Raw genomic sequence first — 22,913 nt, forward strand, 5'->3', positions numbered from 1 at the left:
TGCAGTCCATTGTGCCCATCACGGATAATCGTCGACGTTTCCTGCTGCAGCTCATCAGTCGAGAGCAAAACTTTACGGCTGCCCTGCACTTTGGACTGCAGCGCTTTGTGCAGCCGCTGGTTGAGCGCAAGGATTTGATATCACCGAACGATCATCGCACGCTGTTCCAGAACATCGATGAGCTGCTGCGCATCGCCGAGGACATACTGGAGCAGCTGTGCAGCAACGATCAGGAGCAGGAGCCGCACATGAACTTTGCCTCGCGTGTCTATCTGTCCAAAACGACAGCGATCTGTGCCGCCTACAAGAAATACTGCAATGGCATCAAGCGGGCGGACTGCGTGCTGGTCAATAAATCCAGGCAAACCGGTTCGGAGTTCATCTCGTTCATCACGGAGCCGGCAGTGCCGCGAAAGCGTCCCGATCTCACCATGTTCATCCACCGTCCGCTGCAGCATTTTCGCGAGATTCTCAAGCTGATGCAGCTGCTCGCTGGCAATTGTCATGTGGACACCGAGGAGCATAAGAACTTCAGCACTGTGATCAATGAACTGCAGGCTGCCTACCGGGAGATAACCGTCAGCAGTGGCCTCATGGAGCCACTGGGCGAGGGTCGTCCCCTGCTGACGCTGCAGGACCTCGAGTCACGCATGGTGTTCACCAAGTGCAAACCCTTCACGCTCGCCGTCCAGGGTCGTCAGTGGATCTTCGGTGGCGATTTGTCGCGCGTCGAGGGTCGCTCAATCAAACCGTATTGGACGCTGCTCTTCAGCGACATCATTGTGTTCGCCAAGGTCAGTCGGGATCGTGTGCTCTTCATCACCGAAGAGCCCATACCCATTGCCAATGTGGTCGATTCGTGCTTTCACATGCGCAAAAAAAGTGAGTTGCACTTCTATTCCCCTCATTGCGTTTCTTCCCCAAAAACTGTTTCCTCATTCGGCTAGCTTGCACATTCGCAATGTCTCTTGCAGCGACGGAGTTTCGTCTGACCGTCGATCCCAACGGACGTCTGGCCGAAAGTCCAACCGGATACTGTGCCCCAGATCTGACACGAACGCCCAAGCGCGGCGCCAGACGCAAGAGCCTTATACTGCGTGCTCCCTCCCTGGAGCTGAAGGCTGTTTGGCAGAATCTCTTGCAGCGTCAAATGTAAGTTGCTCTCTGCAAAGCGAGCTATAGATAAGGTTCCCTATGATATTATAAGTGATATTTGACATGTATCCAAGCACACTTCCTTCCTAATATTCTTTAGCAACAGTCCTAAAACATTAGTCAATATTTATTTAAGTTCTTTATGCTGACATATTCACTGACTCTCTGAAAATTCAAGGTTCAAGCGGTAAAAGCTAGGAGGCTGATATTTTTACACCACATAATTGGCATAACTATATCTAGAAAACAATAGCAAAATTCGAACTTCAATTACTCTAAATCATTAATACAAATTTGTATTAAAAAACTTTACTTTGCTTAAGGAAACTTGGTACTCGAGTCAGGAAATTCAGGTGGAAATCCTACGCAGTAGAAAGTCTTTCAGCAGCGGAAGATTGAAACGTTTACATAGCAAAGCTAAATCGATTTGATCTCTGTTATATTATTTTTAGTGTTTGATATTTTTAGTTGACAGTTTAATGTTTGAAGTTTTACCAAATATCAATTACTACATACGAGTATATAAGCTCATAAGCTAAATATAGGGAAAGATACCGAATCCTTTCAATAAATATTTTGTAACTAATTCACTTTTTAACTATAATTATTCATTTATTAATTTAACTTTTATTGACTATTTATTGTTGTTGACTTTGCAGATTTCTGGTGAATGCCGCTTTGGGATCAACGCCGCTGTCCAGTCCCCTGGACTCGCCGGACGTGCTCAATACGCTGGTGCCGCTGAGCGACATTGGGATGACATCCGCATCGATGGGCTCGATGAAGCTGCCCTCGCTGGACAGCATCAATCTGAAGCAGCAGAAACAGCAGGTGCGTCTCTTTCGCAGCAAGCGCCTGGACAGCGCCGATTCCTATGAGAATCTACAGCGTTTGGCCAGTGCGCTGGTGCCGTCAACCCAAGTGGTTTCCGGTTCGGGTTTGGGTTCGGGTTCGGGTATGGGTTTGAGTCAGGGTCACGGTCACGGTCTCGGTCAGGGTCATGTCTCAGTCTCTGCGGGCGTTCCCTGCATTACGGCCAGCACACAGACCGCTCAGCAGCAACTGTGTTCCGCCTCGTTGCCCTCACGCACCACCTCCCCGGCCCGTCTGTCCGGCTGTGTGCGTGGTCAGGCGACCAGCTGCGGTGGCTCCATGCCAAATGGCGTGGGTGGCGGCGTTGCTGTTGGTGTTGGCGTTGGTTCGCTGCGTCACTACAACACCAATCCAAGTTCGTGCCTCAGCAGCAGCGGCAGCTTGACGGCACACACGCACACACAGGCCTCGGCACAGTCGTTGCCCAGCGTGAGCAACAAATGCCTGACCGCCATACCCGAGGCGATCACCGAGGTGGCCACAACCACAACCACAATGGCAACAGTCACCGCAGTAACTGCATCAAGTCATGCGCAAAAGCTGCTCGAGTTCAGTCTCAGTTCGGTGGGGCGTTCGTTTATCGACGAGTCGTCGATGGCAATGGGGCAACAGGTGTCGCTGACCACGCCCGAAACGCCCACGCCGAACATATCGCCCAGTTCGCAGGTCTGCAATTCGGATGCCTTCTCCAACGACTTTGTGCCACCCACTGGGGCAGGGACAGGTGCGGGGGCAGGTACTGTGGCAAGCATGGCCAGCGGACGTGCTTCGAATATACCGCTGGCTGAATTTGGCGGCTCGTGGGATCTGTTAGAGCTCGATCTGCAGCTGAACGAGGTGAATTTGGATCCCTGCTACGACACCGATGTCGAGGAATGCATTTTCCATGGCGATGGCGATGGCGTTGGCACTAGTCCAACTCCCGGAGCGGGCGGCGGTGCTGGTGCGGATGCGGATGCAGACGATGACAGCGATGATGATAGCGTTGTGGTCGATGATCCATTTGGCATGCTACCCACTAAGCCGACGCCGCCCGATTCCCTGGATCTGTGATTTGATTTTTGGCTCTTAACTGAGACGAGCACACAGATCTGCATTGAGTCGGCATCGGCATCAGAATCGGAATTCGAGTCAGAGGTGACGGCGATGCCATGTCCCCATGTCCCTTTCTTGCCTCCCTCAAACACTAACACACACACACACAAAAGCACAATCTTTAAATAAATGAGCTTAGACAACCACCCAACTGATAGAACTACGAATAAACTAGAACGACAAAATGTCACAGCGAAACCAACAAAAAAAAAAACGAAAAAACGAAGCTTTAGCTGCAACTTCGGTAAGCCGAAGTTCCAATATCCTTGCAGACACTAAGGAAAACGCAACTGACCGGGTAAAAGAAAGAAAGCTCGTTCCTCTGCAAGGATATAAGTTTGGTAAGCTGAACTCTCTATCTTCAAGAAGCTACCTCGTTGCCTAACGTGCTGCAATATTGCATACAGTCTTTGTCCATCTTTCTCTCTCTCTGTCTCTCTCTCTCTCATTCACGCTCTCTTTCTCTCTCTCTCTAGTTCTTTTGCACGCTTTCGCTCTGCTGCCCTTTGCTTTGTGATTTTACAAATAGCTCTCTCTTTCTCTGTCACGTCCCCGCCGTTCCTTCCCCACCCCAAAACCCCCCACACCAATTTCCAACAAAGCGCTTTTTGGATCTCAAATGGAGATCCTACGAGTATCTAGTAAGCAAATGAGTGTGATCTATCTAAACGAATGCCTTATGGGGTAACTGTAACCAAAACTAGACAAATTAACAAAAAAAAAAAAAAAAAAGATTGAAGAAAGAAAAGAAACGAGACAGCTCTTTGCTCTGCTTTTGGGTCTTGAGTTGAGTTGGCATTTGGTATTCGAACGTGTCGAATTGTATGATCAAATTGTACAAAAATCCTTTTTGATAATCAAATCTGAATTGAGCATGAGAATTGCATTGCATTGCACAGCTACAACAAAGCTTAACACAAAAATAAGTGAAAACAACAAAAAATGGTTAATTATATAGTTAGTAAATGAGTGAATTCGGCGTGTAGCACTTGAGATCGATAACGATTTCGATTTCGAATACTACGATTAATATTCATATATCTCTCTCATCATATACGTATATACAAACACACACACACACATACACACATACACGCATACATATATATACTGTATATAGTACATATATGCAGATATGCTCTCGTGTCTTGGATATTTTCGGGGGAGAAGAGATATACATACATAGTACATATGTGTATACACATATACAAAATATATACATATACATATTTAGTAGCTGTAAGGTTATATAGTTAATATTGTAACTAATTATTAACTAGTTTTTTCTAGTCTTTAGTCATTATTACTAGTGTAGTCCCCATTTCATAGATAGTCAAATTTACACACACGCAGCTCAACACTTACACACACACACACACACACACACACACACGCAGACACTGACAACTCTTATACATTTGCCGCTGCTATATATGTATGTACATACTACACGGCGCTAGATGGCGCCACTTTGCGAAATTTGTAATGTTGAAAGTGGCGCACTCAAGCGCCATTTTGTTTTACACTCGTATTTACAAATATACACACATACATACATACATATATATATATACTCTTATATATACCTATTCGTATTAATCGTCTCCGTTAATTCGATTCTAATGTTTTTTGCCAACACCTTTAAAAGTAAACCCCTTCCAAAAAAAATAAAAAAAAGTAAACCCAAAAAAATCGATTCAAAAATCAAGCAAAAAAATATGAAAATATCGTGAAAAAAAAGATTCGTAAAAAAATGCTTCCATTTTGTAGCCAAAAACAAAAGAAAAAAACAAAAACGAAGAAGAAAAGAATAAGAGATGTGAAAAGATGAAAATTGAAACTATTGTTGTTATCGTTGTTGTTATATTAATTATTTAGTGTCGATTATGTCCATTGTCTAATCCACGCCATAGTCTAGTCTCGACCTTTTTCGATTGATGTGCTCCAATTGAGTCTTAATTAAGCTTAAGTTAAACCAAAAAAAACGTTTTGCCAAAACGCGTTGCCATGTTTTTTTTCGTAGGTTATACACGATATTCGATTTTCTTAATTCGATATTCGATATTCGGCTACTTATTGTTAAAGATCTGTGTACATAAAATCCTTGACTTTCTCGACATCCACACAAACATATAATTCATATATTAAAACGCTATATAATCTATGTAACTGTAATTGTAACTGTAACTATATAACTGTAATTATAACCGTAACTGTTAACTGTAAACCGTAATCGTAACTGTAACTGTAACAATCTTTGCTCAGTCTCAGTCTCAGGCGCCAATATGACGTACATTCACAATTCCATCTTAAAATGCAGTCTAAAAGGGCGGCATAATATAATCTCTTGCATTTCCCATAATCCCGCATCGCATATTTGCGAAATGCGAATCGCTTGAGAAGTCTATGTCAATTATTTCCAGTTATGACTTGCACTTTGTTGCCTTTGAATGTAGTCATAACACACACACACACACACACATACACACATACATCCTAAACACACACTCGAACGCCTTAGCTGAGGCTCGCACAAGGACAAATTTGTGAAGAGGAAATTGTGAAGAGGAGTCTCTTAATGAGCATTTGCATATTGCATGTCAAATACTTGTACTTTGTTGCTTTTATTTGATTTTCCCTTTTCCTCTCTCTCTATCTCTCATCTTAATAGCCAAGTTCCTTCGTATTCCAATTACTCATTAATCTAACAACATTGTGTTTAGCCTACTTTCAGGCGATTACTTGAGTTCAATTCGCATTTTAATTGGAATGCAAAGTTCATGAAAAAGCAAATCAAATATGCAATACTCGTACTTTTTAGTAATTTGTAGTTTTCTTTATAATTTAATAGATTATATAATATAATACTCTAGTATTATTTTAGTTTAAATAGAAATCATTTCTCAATTAGAGCTGCCACAGAAATTGCTTCCCTTCAATTCTGAGCAAAATGATTCCGCCATCAATCCGCTTTCATTTCGCTGGCGTTTAGTGTTGCCACCTATTTCATTGAGATTTTCGAAGTAAAGCTCAGCGATGCCACATTTTCGAATCTGACTTTTATGTAAGGTATTAAAAAATGTGATTGGAACCAAAAATGTTGTTTAAAATTCAACTAAACAAAATAAACTTTTTTGAGGTAAAGCAAGCTTAACTGCACTTAATTACTCCCAATCACAAAGAGTTTGCCAGAAATTGGTAAATACATCTTAGAGTTGTTGACTTTTTTAATGTTTTATTAATTGCATGATATCAGTTAATTCAATAAATAAATATTCTATTAAAATTAACAAAGAAAAACATTAAACCTAATGGTTTTGAAGTGATAAAAATTTAATAAAAGCTAGGGAAATTTAATTTGACAAGGTGAAAGCCATGAATACCCAAGTTCGGAATAGAATTTTTGTAGGAATTTCGATATTTTTGTCAGTGGAATCTATCGCTAGCGATTTTTGTGGCATGCCTGCATAAGAAAAAGATATATCTTATTCTTAATTCTCAATTATAGAACTATTTAGTATGTCAGCAGTCGACTTTTCGATTGAATATTGCCTATTTGTATTATTTTTTCATTTTATATTAAGTTTCTCTCAGAAACATTTTTCATTTTAGAACTTTAGCTAGTTTTTCGTAGTATTTATAACCACTGTGCGGGCTGAAGTCGGCGTGCCGCCCTCTTAGACTGCATTCGCCTTCCATCATAATGGATTTTGATTCGATCTAATCTAAATACAACAATCGTTGCTTTTGCGCCTGAGCTACAAATATAAAGTATACGTCATGTGTGCGTGGTGGAGTTTTGAGCAAATTTGTGTTGCCGTAGCCGTAGCTTATTTGAATTCTCGTCGCCACCAATTATCTCGTTCCCTCTCGCTCCCGTTGCATTAAGCTATATAACATATATACTATATATATATACTTATTACGTATTATGTAAAACGTCGACACACGCTAAACACACACACACACTTATATAACTACCCTATGAAAGTAAGTAAGTATGTGTATGTGTGGTAAATTGTCCCCATTGTACTTGTACTTAGTATGTGTGTCTAGGATTGTTTATAACAATGAAATATTTTTCGATTCCTATTATTCATACATACATATTTACTTATTAGTCCGTTTTTTGTGGTTTTGTTGATGAGAGAGAAGTGAAGTAGCAAAAACAAATGAAAGATGATAATATACATAACAAACAAACAAATATATTATGAAGATGATGATGATAATGATGATGAGATGAGTTTGAGAAACGATGAATAATAAAAACCAAATGATTCTTTGACTAAAAACGCTTGTGATGTTCTTTTTATTTCAATTCCAAAAAAAAAAAAAATACAAATTCTGCAACCAAGTGAAAGAAACAAACCCACCGAGCACTCACTTTGTACCACTCTGTACGTTGCCCAAAATATGTTATACAATCAAAAAAAAAAAAGAGTAATAATATATTAGAAAAAAAAATACACTCTTCCCGGTCCCCGGTTCATCCTGCGTTCAAATTGGTTGACCAGCAAAAAAAACCAGACAAAATACTTAGAAAATTTGAAAATCAAATTAAAAATTGTGATGGACTCAATTTTGGTTTAGTTAAGTTCAATCAATCAATCAATCTTCTTCTTCTTCTTCTTCTTCTTCTTCTTCTTCTTCTGTCGCTTCTTTCATTATTTCCAACTCAATTCGCTTCCTTTTTGTTATCGTTATCGTCATTGTAATTTCTTGTATTCGTATTCGTATTTGTAATTGTATTGTTTGTATTTATCGTTATCGCTATTGCTATGAGTTATCGTTATCGTTATCGTTGTGTGAACCTCGTTAAAGTGCAAGCGTTTTTAATCAAAGATGGCCAAAAACCCGCGAGTTTTTATTGTTTCTGTTGTTTCTCGAGCGCCAAGCCAAAGCCAAAGTCAAATCAAATGCCAATCAAATCAAAAGCCAGACAAGAGCACAATACTCGAATTCAACTTCAATCGCTTTTGCTTCTTCTTCTTAAATACAAATAGCCAAACGATCGTATCCGAAATTAATCGAACGAAGCATTTACTATCGAATATTCAAAATGAGCCCATCACAAATTTTAATTTGCAAGCAACGTCGGGCAGCTGTCCATGAGCATACGATGGTGCTGTGCTGTGTGGTGGTGGTGATCTTGGTAGTGCAGTAGCTGGGGTTCCAACTGGGTTCGATCGGGGTCCTTAGAGCATCAGGGAGGGGCATTCTAACCAACCAACCAACCAACAACCAACGCAACGAATCTTGCAGCAACGCAACGTAGGTCAGCATGGCCATGCTGTGGAACAGATCGAGCTGCTGATCGATGAGAAGTGTCGCATCCTCAATAAGACCGGCACTCCCAAGTCGAGTGCGCTACATCTGGCCAACTGGATGAAGGGTCAACTGGACAAACAACAGCAGCAGGCACGTCTGGTGGCCATCGCACGATCGCAGGAGAATGTGAGCGCTGAGGATGAGCAGTTGATCTTCAACAGCGATAGCGAGCAGGATGAACGCATCATCTACTGGACGCGACAGCAGCTCGAGAAGCGCACCAAGGAGCTCAATCTTGCCAAGGAGAATGGCGGCCTCTCCGCCAAGCCCAATTTCGGGGGCAAGCGACTCAGCGGTGTCGAGGAGCTCAGCATGAGCGCCACCTCCGACATCTACTCTGAGGCTGAGGTTGTGCCCAGCCAGATCAGTCAGTCGCATAGCACCACATCGGATAGCCAGGTGAGTGAACTGAACTGAACTAAGTCAAGTGTGGTGCACACGGAAGTTGGGAAAAGGGGGGCCAAAGAATGTTGACTCTATGTAATCTAAGAAAGGAATTTACTACAATACAATTAGCTATTGAAAAGTGCAGCTCACATTGCTAGACGATTCAAGGATCTTACGATTAGATGACTGAAATCTATTACACAGGAATAATGAAAGTTAGAAAAGTATTTTACTATACGACTCAAGGAACTTACAATCACGCTTCTTCTTTCAAAACTTCTTGTCTTTAATACATTTTGTTACAACCGTTGTTCTCCTTATTGTAGTTCATGGGTAGCTTCAGTAACTTGGCAAGTTGGTAACTTGTTTCTTTGTTTTCCTAATCAGAGCTTTCAAATTTAGGCACCTTCGCAAATTTTTTCGCTAAAAAAATGTCACCAAAAACAAGACATCCAAATATTACATTCCTATTTAGCTGTTTTACTTTAAGGTATGTCTAAATTGTGTATGAAAAATAAGTTCTTGGAATGTTAGTCATAAAGGTCATTAGTTGAATACGAGTAATCAAGATAAAAATACAGGTTTGTGCTATTTTAAATTCTTAACGTAATAGTCAGGCTTTCCATTCACTCGAATGTGTCAGACTTCAAGGGTATCAGAAAGGACAAAAAAATGAAAGGAAAAACTCAACTAATTGGATAAAAGTGGAATGAGGATTACTTAGAACTATAATCAAATATATTATTTTTCTTTATTTAAATGAATTTCACTGAAAGGATATTTTCTGAGCGCATACTTTTAGGGTTTTAAGTCTTTGGCTTTATATTGAGCGAAGAAAGTAAAAGCAATGGTAACCATTGTATTAAATTACTATCAAGATTTAATCAGAATATGTTCACTCACATTCTGGGAGTTCAGAGTCGACAATCTAAAGTCCGGTGCCCAACCTCCGCTACCCTCCGCTGTTTGCTTTAAGTGTGTAGAACGTATTGCTAGAGCTTGGATTTCTAGTTGTTGTTATTGTTTTTGTCGGCTACCCTTTCGCGTAGATCACAGTACGCTCGAGTCCCATTGTGCTCGACAAGTTGGCCGTGTGCCGTCACTGCCACAAGAATTGCCAGCAGAGCGCAGCGGGCGGACGTGGCTCAGGCTCGGTTGGTGGTGGAGCTGCCGCCGGTGGTGCAGCTGCTGGTGGCGGCTCCTCGCTGGTCTGCAACTCGCTGAAGGTGCAGCATAGCCAATCCTCACCGAATCGCTGCTGCAAGCTCAATGGCAATGGCAATGGCAACGCCCCAGGTGCTCCGGTTGTCGCCGGTTGTCCCCCAACGGCTGCGACAAACACCCGGACAACGAGGACGGGCACGGGCACGGGCAGCGTGACGAGCATGTCCAGCGGCACCACCGTCACCGGTGAGCTGTCCTCCAAGGTAGTCGCTAGCAGCAGTCGGCGCGAGACCGGCGACACGGAGAGCGATGTTGCTCAACTGATCACTGACGAATTGTCGCTATCGCAATCAGAGGCGACCGATGACAGCGTCGGGGCCATGCCGAACAGCAGCAGCAGCTGCAGCGTCATCGCCGACGCCAAGCTACGAGTTCTAGAGCAACATCAGCAGCAGCAACAGCAGTCGACACCCTTGGCCAATGGTCACTGCTCGGGCGCCGCTTCCATTTCCAATTCAGCATCCGCATCGGGTTCAGCTTCAGCTTCAGTCTCAGCATCCGCATCCGCCTCGGCATCCGCATCCGTTTCGGGATCACCGAAGGCGCAGCCACAGCCGCCGCCACGTCGCAACGTGACACGCATTGTGGCGCATGCCAGCCAGGAGCCGACGCGACCACGTGCCAATCAACAGGTCAAGGCAATTGTGACCATCACGGAAACCGCACGCATTATGCGTAGCAGCGATCGTCCGGCAGGTGCAGGTGCAGGTACTTCGGGGTCCGGTTCGATGTCCGGTTCACCGGCCAAATACGCTGCCTGCCATTGTCGCTGTGCACCCGAGGACTTTAGCCAAACGCAGCTGGGACCGGATAAGATGGAGCAGCAAACCTGCAAGTTGCTCGAGTCACCGAAGCAGAAGGCGACCGCGGTGCAGCGTCAGGAGGATGAGCAGTTGTCCCTTATGCTCATCGGACTCGCGCAGTTTGCGCCCACCGCCAAGCTGTGTGGTCAAAGTCCGGGTCAGCAGAGCAAGGAGCAACGATCGCCCCTGATCACGCTAAATGATCAAAAGGTTGCGCTGACAACGCTCCCAACTCAAACGTCAACGCCAACGCCAACGATTGCTGTGGTCCCTCCGACGCCGGATGCCGTACTGACCAAGACGAGTACGCATGTGTGGGACAACAGCGGCGGTGCAGTGACTGCAAGCAGCAGCAGCACAGCGACCACCACCTCAACCACCTCGACAGCCACAGCGAAGCAACCGCGTCAGGCGATCATTGAGAATATACCGGAGGATTCATGTGACGAGTCGCCGCTGGAGGAAGAACCTCCCTACAGACCGATGAGCAATGCGCTGCGACGCTTTGGCACGATGTCCAGCCTGGAGAAGCTGCCCTCCGATGAGCTGGACGAACTGGAAGACCTCGAGTCCTATGCACAGAATGGCCTCAACGAGGAGGCGGAGGCGAAACGTCACGAGGATGCCAACGATGCGGATGACGATGATGACGATGAACTCGATGCCGATGCCGATGCGGATGACGAGGATGCCGATGCGGATGATGCTGCAGCGGACAAGGCAATGGCACAGAATCTACACGAGCTTGCAGCCTGCTCGAGTGGCGGCAGCATCAGTGTGACCATCAGCAATGGGGAAGTGCTCGCCAGCGGAGCGTGGACAAATCGTGCCGGGGCCTTTGTCAGCGACAAAATGAGCTTCTTCGAGGAGTCGCGTGCCTTCATCGACAAGTACTTGGGTCGCTGGAATGTCAACGAGCAGCCACAGCAATCGCAGCTCCAGGGAGGCAATCAGACAGCCTCCGAGACGGACGAACAGATGGATGAGTGCACATCGGGTGCCACCTCGGGCGAGGAGGTCTGGGGCACGCCCACCAGCGGTGGGGATAACGATGACATGCAGCTTATTAACTCGGAGAACACGCACTCGGTAAGTTGCCATCTTCGCGATGGAAGTTTCGATCGATCTCGATGCAATCACTCTTCAACTCTTTAGTCACCCACCAAGTCGAGCACATCGCTGAACGATGACGATGATACGGAACTGATGATGGATGAGCTGCTGATGGCGCCACCGATGACGGCGAGCACAATACGGGGACTGCTGCCACGGTAAGTCACCCGGCACTATGCACATTGTATGTATGTAGATCGATAGTCGCTAGCTAACGACATTATTAGACTTAGTCTGCCAATCGACAAAACCAAGCAAATCAAATTCAAAATGCTAACCAAAATTCAATGCTAAAGACCGCCAGCGATCTATAGTTGCTTAAACTTAAGTATATAGCTCTATATATTATATATATACATATATATGAATATATATTCTTATTTTTGTGTGTTCTTTTGGATTTTTTTCTGTAGTTTTTACAGGTGTTTCTTTCGTTCTTTCGTAACTCTCTATCCACAATCCATTGAATTCAATTCGCTGTTCATCTGTAAACAGTTTAGATTAGCCTACTAAATACTTTTTACTCTATTTGTATCATCTTTGGTTAGCTTAGATTATGCTAAATGATTAGGTATATCCATAAAGAAAATGAGGCTAAGTGAGCAAGAGAGTGAGAGGGAGAAACATACTCGATTCTCATCTAATCGTTGATAGTTGCGTATAATAAATATGTACTCTCATATATAGTATAGTATTACTTTTATATTCAATACGCTAGTCTTCTAATTCATCTCTGTAGTGTATATTCAATAGCTAAGTAACTAGTACATCTATCTATATCGTATATATGTTATATATGACATTTGCTCAACTCAAAATTTATATCATTTATGCCATCAACAACACACCAAAAAAAAAAACAACAACATAAATCGAACAACAAAACGACAACATGCAATCCAATCCAAAAACAAAAACAAAATAATACCACAATCAAAACAAAACAAATTCGTTACATCCCATCGTATCGTATCGTATCGTATATCGACTCTCGTATATCGTGTATATCGTATATATCGCAACATGTAATGCTTAGACGCCGTCTTGAGCCCCTGTTTGAGGAGGAGACCGAAAGCGATGAAGAGAAAACCCAGCAGGACAGCGATGACATCAAAAAGGTGGGTCGTATTTAGAACAAATCAAATCAATCAAATCAAACCAATTCAACTAGTCTACAACAAAAAAATAACCGAAAATATTCGGCCAGCACCACTTTACGCTCAAATGCATTTTAGCACTGTTATTTCCACTTGCTTTTCAGCATGGCAACAGTGCCCTCAGTTTTTACTGACTTCGGCATAGCCGAATAGCGAATACTCTCACGGTGGCAACATCAATCATCGCATCCATCACCAAATTAATCATGTTATCTGAATGTTTGCATAAAAATTTGCTTTGCTTCCTCTTTTTTGCCATATTAAATTACTCAATCAGTCATCAATCAAGGTCCTTAAATGAACATCAACAAATCAATCATGGTTTCTAAGAGTAAGCATATTAGTTTGCTTTGCCAACTTTTTTTGGTCATATTAAATTACTCATTCAGTCAATCAATTAATGTCCTTAAATCGCCACATCAATCGTCGCATCCGTCAGTAAATCATTAAGTCTCCTTTTTTGCCATATTAAGTTACTTAACCACACATCAATCAATCAGTCGAGGTTCTTAAATGACAACATCAATCAATCCATCAATCATTTCGATTATCAACATTTCAAACAATTTATCTAAGAGTCTGTAAATTAGCTTGCTATGCAAACATTTTTTTTTGCTAAATTAAATTATTCAATCACTCATCAATCAATCAATCAAGGTCCTTAAATGAACATCAACAAATCAATCAAGTTCCGCAAATTAGTTTGCTTTGATTACCGTTTTTTTTGCCACATTAAATATCTCAATCACACATCAATCAATCAATCACCGTATTTTAAATTTGCAAACAATGCGTGCCCTGCTAGAGTATTTGTGTTTAAATGTTGCCCACACAGTGCGCTGCATGTATTGCTGTCAATCAAACATGGCCATATCAATCGGAATTGATTGATCTCTTCATTTTATTGATTTTGTTTCGATTTCTTCGTCTTCTTTTTTCCATATGCGTTCTCAACAACAACCAAAATCAACAACAACAACAACAATATTAATCAAATGCGTCACCTGCATCATCATCATCATGACAAACAAAAATATCATCAATCAAACAATCAATCAATCACCTACACAACCTACTCGTACATCAATATCTCTTTTCTGTGTAAAAATGTACTTCAAATTTGCTTAATTCATGATACAACTTGTACTTGATTGTTGTTAATAATATTATTATTATAATTATTATTACGATTATTGTTGCTAAAATCACTTACTATAAATATATGTGTATATGTGTGTGTGTGTGTGTGTGTGTATGTTTGGGTGCGTATGTGTGCGTGTGTGTGTGTGTGTACGAATGTTTGAATGTGTGTATATATAGAAAGTCGTAGTGAAATTAGTGAAGCTTTAGCCAAACCTGCAATACTGCGAGCTCATAAACATCACACGCCAGGACAGAGACCCACAGCCGAAACAAATCGATTGACAATGATAGTATGCACTCCAATGGCAAATCGATATCGCTATCGTTAATCACAACGACATCGACATCGCTATCGACATCGACATCGACATCAAAATTACAGTTGCAATTCCAATTGAAATCAACGAACGAACAATGAATAAATCCACAAGAACAACGAGGACAAAACAACAACAACAACAAGAACAACAACAAATGAACTAAACCAACAATCAAGCAAGCAAATAATCTCGATAATCAATCAATCAATCAACCACTCATAAAACATATGAACTGAACTGCAAGCAGGAGGCTTTATCAAAACCAGAATTGATTAGTTGAATTCTATTCCCAACAATTGGTAGGGGGAAGCAACGACAAATGGCCACTACCTAGAGGATTCGGCTGGAAGTTCAAGCGAAGAGGCGCCTCTCTCAGTGGGCGATCCCCGGGACGAGGAGGAGGAGCTGGACCTGAACGAGGACGAGGAGGAGGAGGAACCGGATCACTCCAGCGAGGATCGTCTTCAGCCGAATCTGGCTACCACAGCATTGGGTCCACGGCCACTGGCCAAACCTTTGACTACTACCATGCTGTTGCCCACCACAGCCATAACGGACTCGTCCTCGACTCCTCCCAGCCAGAGTCGCGAGCGATCTCAAGTAGTTGTAGTGCCACCGCCAGTGGCCTCATCCTGCGAGTATCTACTCGAACAGCGACCATCGATCGCAGCAACGACATCCTCCACATCGTCGATAACCAATCACGCAACGATGACGACGACCACGACGACGACGACGATAATGACGATGACAACGACGAAGATGATGATGACGACGACGACGACGACGACGATGACGAGTACGGCGATGCCAACTATGCCAGCCAACATCTGCCAGCGGGCACCAGCGACGACGGCGAGTCGAGCTCCCTCATCGATTACTACAACAACCAGCAGCGGGAGCGACACTATCAGCAGCGCCGTCAAAGCCATCGTCAAGCCACCGAGATTTATACCACCACCGCCGCCGCCTCGTCGTCTGCTCCTCACGCAGACAAATCTAAGCGCTGCGGCGGGCAAAGCGGTAAGTCTAAGGAACCTTCTTCAGATGCCAAGCAAACATTTCCTATATTCTGTCCTAAGAGATCCGATTTCTGTCAGTCCGTATGCCTCTTGAGCAGCCAAAACTTTATATTCTATACCATAGTGCTTCCAAATATTACAAATTCAGAATCCCCATTCAGCTTCTAAACAGACTGCCCGAATTCAATGACAGATGTTAAATGAAGATCACTGACTTACGTGATATTTGACATTTGCAAATTCTTAAATTGTAGGGTACTAATACATGTAATACATTATCATACCAAATAGCGCTTTTGGTATATTTTAGTATTTTTTTGTATTTGGTTTTGGAATATTTTTAGGGATAACATCGCATTCGCACTGGTTTTCTTTCATTAAAGAGGTCTAGAGTGTATCATTCATACTTTATTTATCATTTTACTCCTGGAAGTGAAATAATCCTTAATTTGACTATATCCTGGATGCATGCTTTAACAACTAAGAATGCTGCAGCCGAGTATGCTTAAAAGAGATATTATTCTTAAAATATTTCAAAATAAAATACTGAAAATATACTAAAATATACCAAAAGCTATGTTTGGTGATGTAAGAAAAACAATAAAGATCTAGGACCGACAGACGGACACGGCTACACCATGTGTACGTATACAAGTACGTAATCCGTAAACTATTTCAAAATAATATACTAAAAATATACCAAAACTTATATTTTGTGGTCAACAAGACAAAGTTCTGTAAGATATAGGACAAACAGACGAACATGGCTATACCTTAAAGAAAACCAGCACAAAAGTGGTATTATCCGTAAAACATTCCAAAATAATATACTGAAAATATACTAAAATAACCAAAAGCAGTATTTTATGCTGTGAAAAGCATTAAAGCTCTCTTAAATCTATGAGAAACAGGCAAACATGGATATGCTGGCTTGGCTGCTGACCCTGAGCAAGAATATATGTACATACTTTATAAGATTGGAGATGCCTTCTTCCTACAGTCACAATGTTGTGAAACCCTTTCTGACATTTTCCCTGATGAATTATGCGCTCTTTCCCTTGCAGCCGCCACCTCAAAGAAAATCTGGCGCTACTGCTGACAGTGGCTGCTCGGCGGCTGTCGCCGACGCCGCCAGCGCTTCGCCCACAATCGGTATCGGGTCAAGGACAATGCCTGCGAGTACCAGAACCTCTGCGGCGTCGTCGACATCCGGCCCAAAACGGGCATCGTCAACGATAATCGAGACCTGCCTGCTGGGTGCCGCAGCGCCGGGCGGCTCAGTCACTTCATCAGCAACAGTCTCGAGGATGGCAAAGCCGAGTCGATCGATCCAGAGCAGCCCAGCTGCAGTGCAGCCGCCATTACCGGCACGGGAACGGGAACGAGTGCGGGAGGAGGACAACGGGGCGGGAGCCGGACAACGAACGGCGGCCGTTGCCCCAGTGCCGCACGTTGGTTGCGGCTTAAGTCCAAGGCTCGAAATGCGTTTGGCACTCAACCACGACATACTCGGGGACGAGGACTTGATCTGCTACGAGCCTGGTCCCGATCTAACAACTATTCTGGGGTGAGTGTGTGCAACTGAACTGAAACTAATCAGCGATCTAAACATTGATTTACATATGTGCAGGCACGACCTCTCCACATTTCATCGACTGACGGGTCGCGATTTATTGAGTCGTTCAGCCACGAATCGGGTGCAGCCAAAAGAGGCTGTCATATCGTACTCTCAACAACGCAACTCCAAGATGGACACACCGACGGTGAATCGGCGTCCACGTCCCGCGGTCTCCGGTGTCGTGGCGGCATCGGGCTCGGGCTCGGCGCCGAGGAGTCGCAGCAGCAGCAGCCACGGAAGTCCACGCGCCGTTGGTTCAGCTCGTGCCGTCGGCGATCGACAACGCCCGCATCCAAATCCAAATACATGGAGCAGTTCTGCATCTGCGGCTCGAGCCGTCGGCGGGAGCGCAAACGTCGACGGCAACAGCACAAATTGCAGCAGCAACAGCGGCGCGAGCAAATTAGGCGATCTGGAAATCTTAGCGAGACGCGAGAAGATATATTGCATGTCTCAATTGAGGAGTGGCTATCAAGTCAGGGCGACATCCGAGATAACAACGAAATTGAGCGCGACAACAGACACAACCACAATGACAGCAACGACATCGACATCGAGGTCGACAACGACGACGACGACGACGACGATGACAACGAGACGCGACTGTTCCTTGCCAACGAGCCGAGCAGCAGCAGCAGCCTCTCTGACGAGGACGATGAGTACTACTTCGATGGACGCAGTGGAAGCCACAACAACAACGACTGAACCATGCCTCGAAACCGAAGCGGGCAAATCAAACCGTCTGTGAGTAGCTAACTAGCTAGTTGTCTTATTGATGCTCGCTACCCCGTAGAACGCTGAGTAAAGCGGGCGGTTGGGTCTGAGAAAGGCAGAAGGCTGTTGAAAACAGGAAATTCGACTGCGTAGTAGTAGTCTGAGTAAAGCAGGCTACTTAAAGTAGGAGGCCGAGTAAACTAGGAAGTTGTGAAAACTAGGAAACTGAGTGAAGCAAACTGGGTAAAGGCGATCAATCCGTTTGACTCTTTGGTGCTCATAGACCGCTGAGTAAAGCAGGAGACCGAGTAAGGTAGGAAGCTGTAAAAATTATGAGTGGGTAAAACAAACTGGGTAAAGCAGGAGCCTGCGAAAAAAAGCGGCTGATTATCACAGGCCTTACTATAGAATCAATTTAGTCCTAATGCGATCAATCCGCCTGACTCTTTGAAGCTGAGTAAAGCAGGAGTCTGAGTAAAGCAATCTGGTTAAAGTAGGAAGCCAAGTAAAGTAGGTAGCTTGAAAAATAGGAGTCTGTTTGACTCTTTGGTACTCATAGAACGCTGAGTAAAGCAGGAGACCGAGTAAGGTAGGAAGCTGTGAAAATTATGAGTGAGTAAAACAAACTGGGTAAAGCAGGAGGCTGAGTATAGCAGGCTTACTATAACGCCAATTTTGTATAAAGACGATCAATTCATCTGACTCTTTGGTGATCCTAGAAAGCTAAGTAAAGCAGGTGACATGGTAAAGCAGGCAGCTGAGTATAGCAGGTCTTACTATAAAGGCAATATAGCTCTGAGGCCATCCGTCCGTATGCCATTTTATGTCAACACTTAGATAGCTGACTGGAAGAAGGATGAATAAAAGAAGGCCTATTATAACAGCATTTTATACCTACTCCCGAATGTTCGACTATTCTGCTATGAAGTTCACGAACGCAAATGCTTTTCTATGCTCGCTCAATATTGATAGCAATCCCACATTATTATTATTATTATCAGTTAGCTGCCTCTTATTTTGGCCCTAAGAACCATCCGTAAAGTAACCACCTTGGTTTCCTAAACAAATGTAATATAAAGTCGCCTTCTTGCTAAATACACTCAAAATTGGTTAGTTTCATTAAATTTTTGTCAATCGAGTAGCGAGTGTCTGGCAGTCGAGCACACTCGACTGCTTAACGTTTACAACTTGCGTTTGTAATTCGTAATATTGATTTGTGTATTAATTTTTCATGCTTTCGTTTAATTTATTGTAAATTTGTACGGGTAGCGAGTAGCTCACAGTCGAGCAAACTCAACTCAGCAGCGCTAATGCGAGTACTTGTCAAATACTATTTCAGCATTAACTTTATCAAGCGCCGCAACTCTGAGATAACCGCCGGCGGCAGAAGCAGCAGCAATCCCAACAACAACTCTGATAGCACATACAACGAGCAGCAGCAGTTGATGTTGCAACTACATCCGAGCCATAGCCAGAGCAGTCAGCTTCTAAGGCTGTCACCGGATGCCGCGGACATGGCACAAATGTCACCGCGCAAGGATAACGTAAGTGTGAAGTCCCTTCTCTTTTTTTTTAACTCATTCTTGATATGGCGTCACTTTGCAGGACAAGCCCTCACTCAATCGCCGGTTGTGGAAGCAAATCACTAAACGAAGACGCACCAATTCCGTATCCCAAATTGTCGCCGGCTAAGACGTCCTGCGTTCCAGCACTTTCGCTCTTGCTTCAGCACTCGCAGTAGCACATCCTCTATCCGCTATATTTGTCTACGATATCACTTCAATTTTCGCATCCCGAGATGCACTCGATTGTATGTAGATGCCTGTTGAATGTTCACACGTGTGATATTTGCCAGCCTAATGCTTTCATTATTGTATTGTGGTGTGTGGCATTTAGTTAAGCCAGAGTTTAGTTAGATGAAAGCTCTAGGGTCGTTTACACTGGCGTTCATGCTGTATAAATTTGCATTAATAATATATTTACTGAATTGCCAAGATAAATGTGCCTGATTCATGCTGAACTACAGAGCTGGAAAGAGCATCAAATATTATGTAGTAGTAATCTGCGTTTAGAACTTCGATCAATTAATAATTGTAGTGACATTTTCCATTGTTTCCACTGCACAGCAGTGAGCAGTCTTTTCTTTTGTAAAAGGATTTACAATGTGTTTACAGTATGGAAATGTTAATGTGTTTACACTATGGAAATGTAATGTGTTTACACTATAATACAGTACTATGTTACAATGTGTTTACACTAATAATGCTACGTGTAAACGGCCTTCATATTGATTAAGTTGGTGTCTAGACATTTAAATTGAGCAAAGTTATGTCAAAACTAAGGCTATACAATTTACAACAACAACAAAAATGGTAACGAAAAACCAAAAGAAAACAATGTCAAACTTATGCTAAGTTTTTTGATACTTATGAACTTTGTAGCTAGTGAAACCCTTAAATGAATGATGACGTATGATGATAACGTAATGATGATGATGACGATGAAGATAAACTTTATGATGTTGATGAATATGACGATGCTACGTCCAATTGCGTCCAAGTCCTAGGTGACTCCTGCCAATCAGCTAAGGGGCAACAAGCAAGCAAGCAATCTCACTCGTACTCGTACTCGTACAATAGCCAGCCCAAGCGCGAAGCCAAAAACTAGACTCAAAACCTAGGAATCTTTTTAATGAAAAATCAGCCAAAATAAACTGAAAGGAACAACGAATGAGGAGCAGCCAGCCAGCCAAAGTGAATACTTTGAGTTCTGTTACTGAACACAGACACACAATATCTAGAGGAATAACAACAACTGGGGGCGGGATATAGTAGAGCACACACATACACAGCCAAAAAGAAGAAGAAGAGAGAGGTGTAAAGCATATGAAATCTGTTTAGAATATTTTTTAGAGAGAAGCTAAAAACACACACATACAATAAATACGAGTAAAATGATATCGCATTGGTAGCAAAGTCAAATTAGTTTTGGGTTCACACTGGATTAGCCAGTGTGAATGGGGCTTTTTGAATTTGATTATTTTCAATTAACAATGAAATTGCCTTACATTTAAAATTAACACTAACATTTAACACACAAAAAAACAAAAACAAAAAAAAAACAAATTTAACATGAACTATTTATTGTATTTGTAGCTTAAAACAAAACAAAAACATCGTCTTTATACAATGTATGGTATTTTGCAATTGTCATTTGTCCACTACAAAACAAAGAATCTAATTATAATACATATTTAAAAAAACAAATTAAGAGAAAGGTAAAACAAACAAAAAAAAAACAAAACAAAAAACAGAGTATTCGTAGTTGCAGAATCGATCAAAATACAGCAAACAAGTTTTAAGAATTCGAATTTTTTTGTCTTTAGTCTTTAAATGGATCTTATATCAAAGCTATACAGATGCAGATACAGATACAGTATCTGTCGGATAAAGATGATAATATTTGTAGCAATTTGCGATATGTGTACGAGTATTGTATGTGCATTTTGTAGTTTATTTCACATTGAAATTGTTGAAAGCTAACAAATTATACGATATAAATAACAAAAGTGAATAAAACGAGTAAACAACAAATAAACAGACAGCTAACAGGCAGACAAACGGACGGACGGACGGACGGATGGACAGACAACGATCAAGTACATTTATCAGCTTTAATAGAAATTCTAATAAAACTTACATATGTAGCTATATAATTGATACACACTCACACACAAATAAAAAAAAAACACATATATATATAGTATATACTTTGAATAGCATGTACAAGATCGAACTATTAGGCATTTATCACTTTTAATCATTATACAACAAATAACAAAACAACAACAACTACTGCGTCGAATGCATTGAATTTAAATTGTAAATTGTGAATGTAAGGCCCATTTACACTTACATTCTGCAGTCAGTCTGCTGTAGGCAGTAAACACTTTGCAGAGCCGTCCCTTGAATACCCACAGCCAGCAGGGCAGACGACTTTCGAACACGTTTTAATTTCTTTCTCCACATTAATGAACTCGTACATAATGCGCGAGAGTCAGAGAGAGAATGAGAGATAGGCGAAATACTTTGTAAAATCAAATTGAAATTTTGACATTGACAACAACATTTAAAAACACACATCTAGGATGTTGGTTTTTTTTTTAATATTATATTTTTTTTATTAGTGCATTAGATTGTAAATTTAATAAACTTAGCAAAATGAATTTTCCTCTTGAAATTCAACACTAAATTCAATTATTTGAGTGAACAAAAAAAAAAATAAACAAAACATCAAAAGAAAACACTAAATTCAAAATAAATTCAAGTCAGAAATTAACCAAATTTTTGTTTGCACTTAACAATCAATCTATTACATTTCAGCCAAAACGTCAACGAACTACAAAATATAATATACGACTATATAAATAAAATTTCCTGGGGAGGGATCAATTAATAATTAATTTCCCCAATAATTACCCGCGAAGGATATTATCCCTAGAGCAGGAGTCCCAACGCCATTGCTCTCATAGCTTCTTTGTTTTTGTAACTGCTATTTGCTATGCAAAGAGCTATCGCCATACATACATACACACATAGATATGTATACGCACGTGTAAGGCATGGAATGAATGCTTCTCACTGAAAAAGCAAAAACAATTCTGCTGCTCACTGCCTGTACAAAGCAAACTACAAGAACAATTTTGCGCTTTCTTTCTTTACCTCTGCCTATGGATTGAGCTAAGCAACAACACTTGCGTGGGTTTAACCGTTACTTTACAAATACGCATGCAAATTGTGGGTTTGTCGAAAAATTTGCAGTTGTGTTTTTAGTGAGTGTTATGAGTTTGATTGCATTAAAAATGAATTGCAATGGATCGATATTTGAATTTTTTAAATCTAATATTTATTGATGAAAAGAATTAAAACAAGTTCAACAAACCGGCTAGGCTAGTATTG

At 42.1% G+C, this 22,913-nt stretch overlaps 1 protein-coding gene across 10 annotated transcripts in view; it reads left to right on the forward strand.

Annotated features, from left to right (window-relative positions):
* LOC132795144 (serine-rich adhesin for platelets) overlaps positions 1–22,270 on the forward strand; it is a 44,857-nt gene extending 22,587 nt beyond the window's left edge. For 2 of the 10 annotated variants that reach the window (XM_060805645.1, XM_060805646.1), the window contains exons 5-16: positions 6–882; positions 948–1,152; positions 1,815–1,986; positions 8,389–8,853; positions 9,891–11,957; positions 12,024–12,139; positions 13,018–13,099; positions 14,905–15,624; positions 16,688–17,190; positions 17,254–17,985; positions 19,295–19,499; positions 19,561–22,270. In XM_060805645.1, coding sequence (XP_060661628.1) covers positions 6–882; positions 948–1,152; positions 1,815–1,986; positions 8,389–8,853; positions 9,891–11,957; positions 12,024–12,139; positions 13,018–13,099; positions 14,905–15,624; positions 16,688–17,190; positions 17,254–17,985; positions 19,295–19,499; positions 19,561–19,647 — 6,231 coding nt within the window. In that variant the 3' untranslated portion in view covers positions 19,648–22,270. Of the gene's footprint in view, positions 1–5; positions 883–947; positions 1,153–1,814; positions 1,987–8,388; positions 8,854–9,890; positions 11,958–12,023; positions 12,140–13,017; positions 13,104–14,458; positions 15,625–16,687; positions 17,191–17,253; positions 17,986–19,224; positions 19,500–19,560 lie in introns of those variants that run through there. The other 8 variants (XM_060805650.1, XM_060805651.1, XR_009633419.1 and 5 more) reach the window with 7 other exon arrangements.
* Positions 22,271–22,913: the final 643 nt, after the last annotated feature.

The sequence above is a fragment of the Drosophila nasuta genome, chromosome X (assembly GCF_023558535.2).
Source record: "Drosophila nasuta strain 15112-1781.00 chromosome X, ASM2355853v1, whole genome shotgun sequence".
NCBI classification, from domain to species: domain Eukaryota; kingdom Metazoa; phylum Arthropoda; class Insecta; order Diptera; family Drosophilidae; genus Drosophila; species Drosophila nasuta.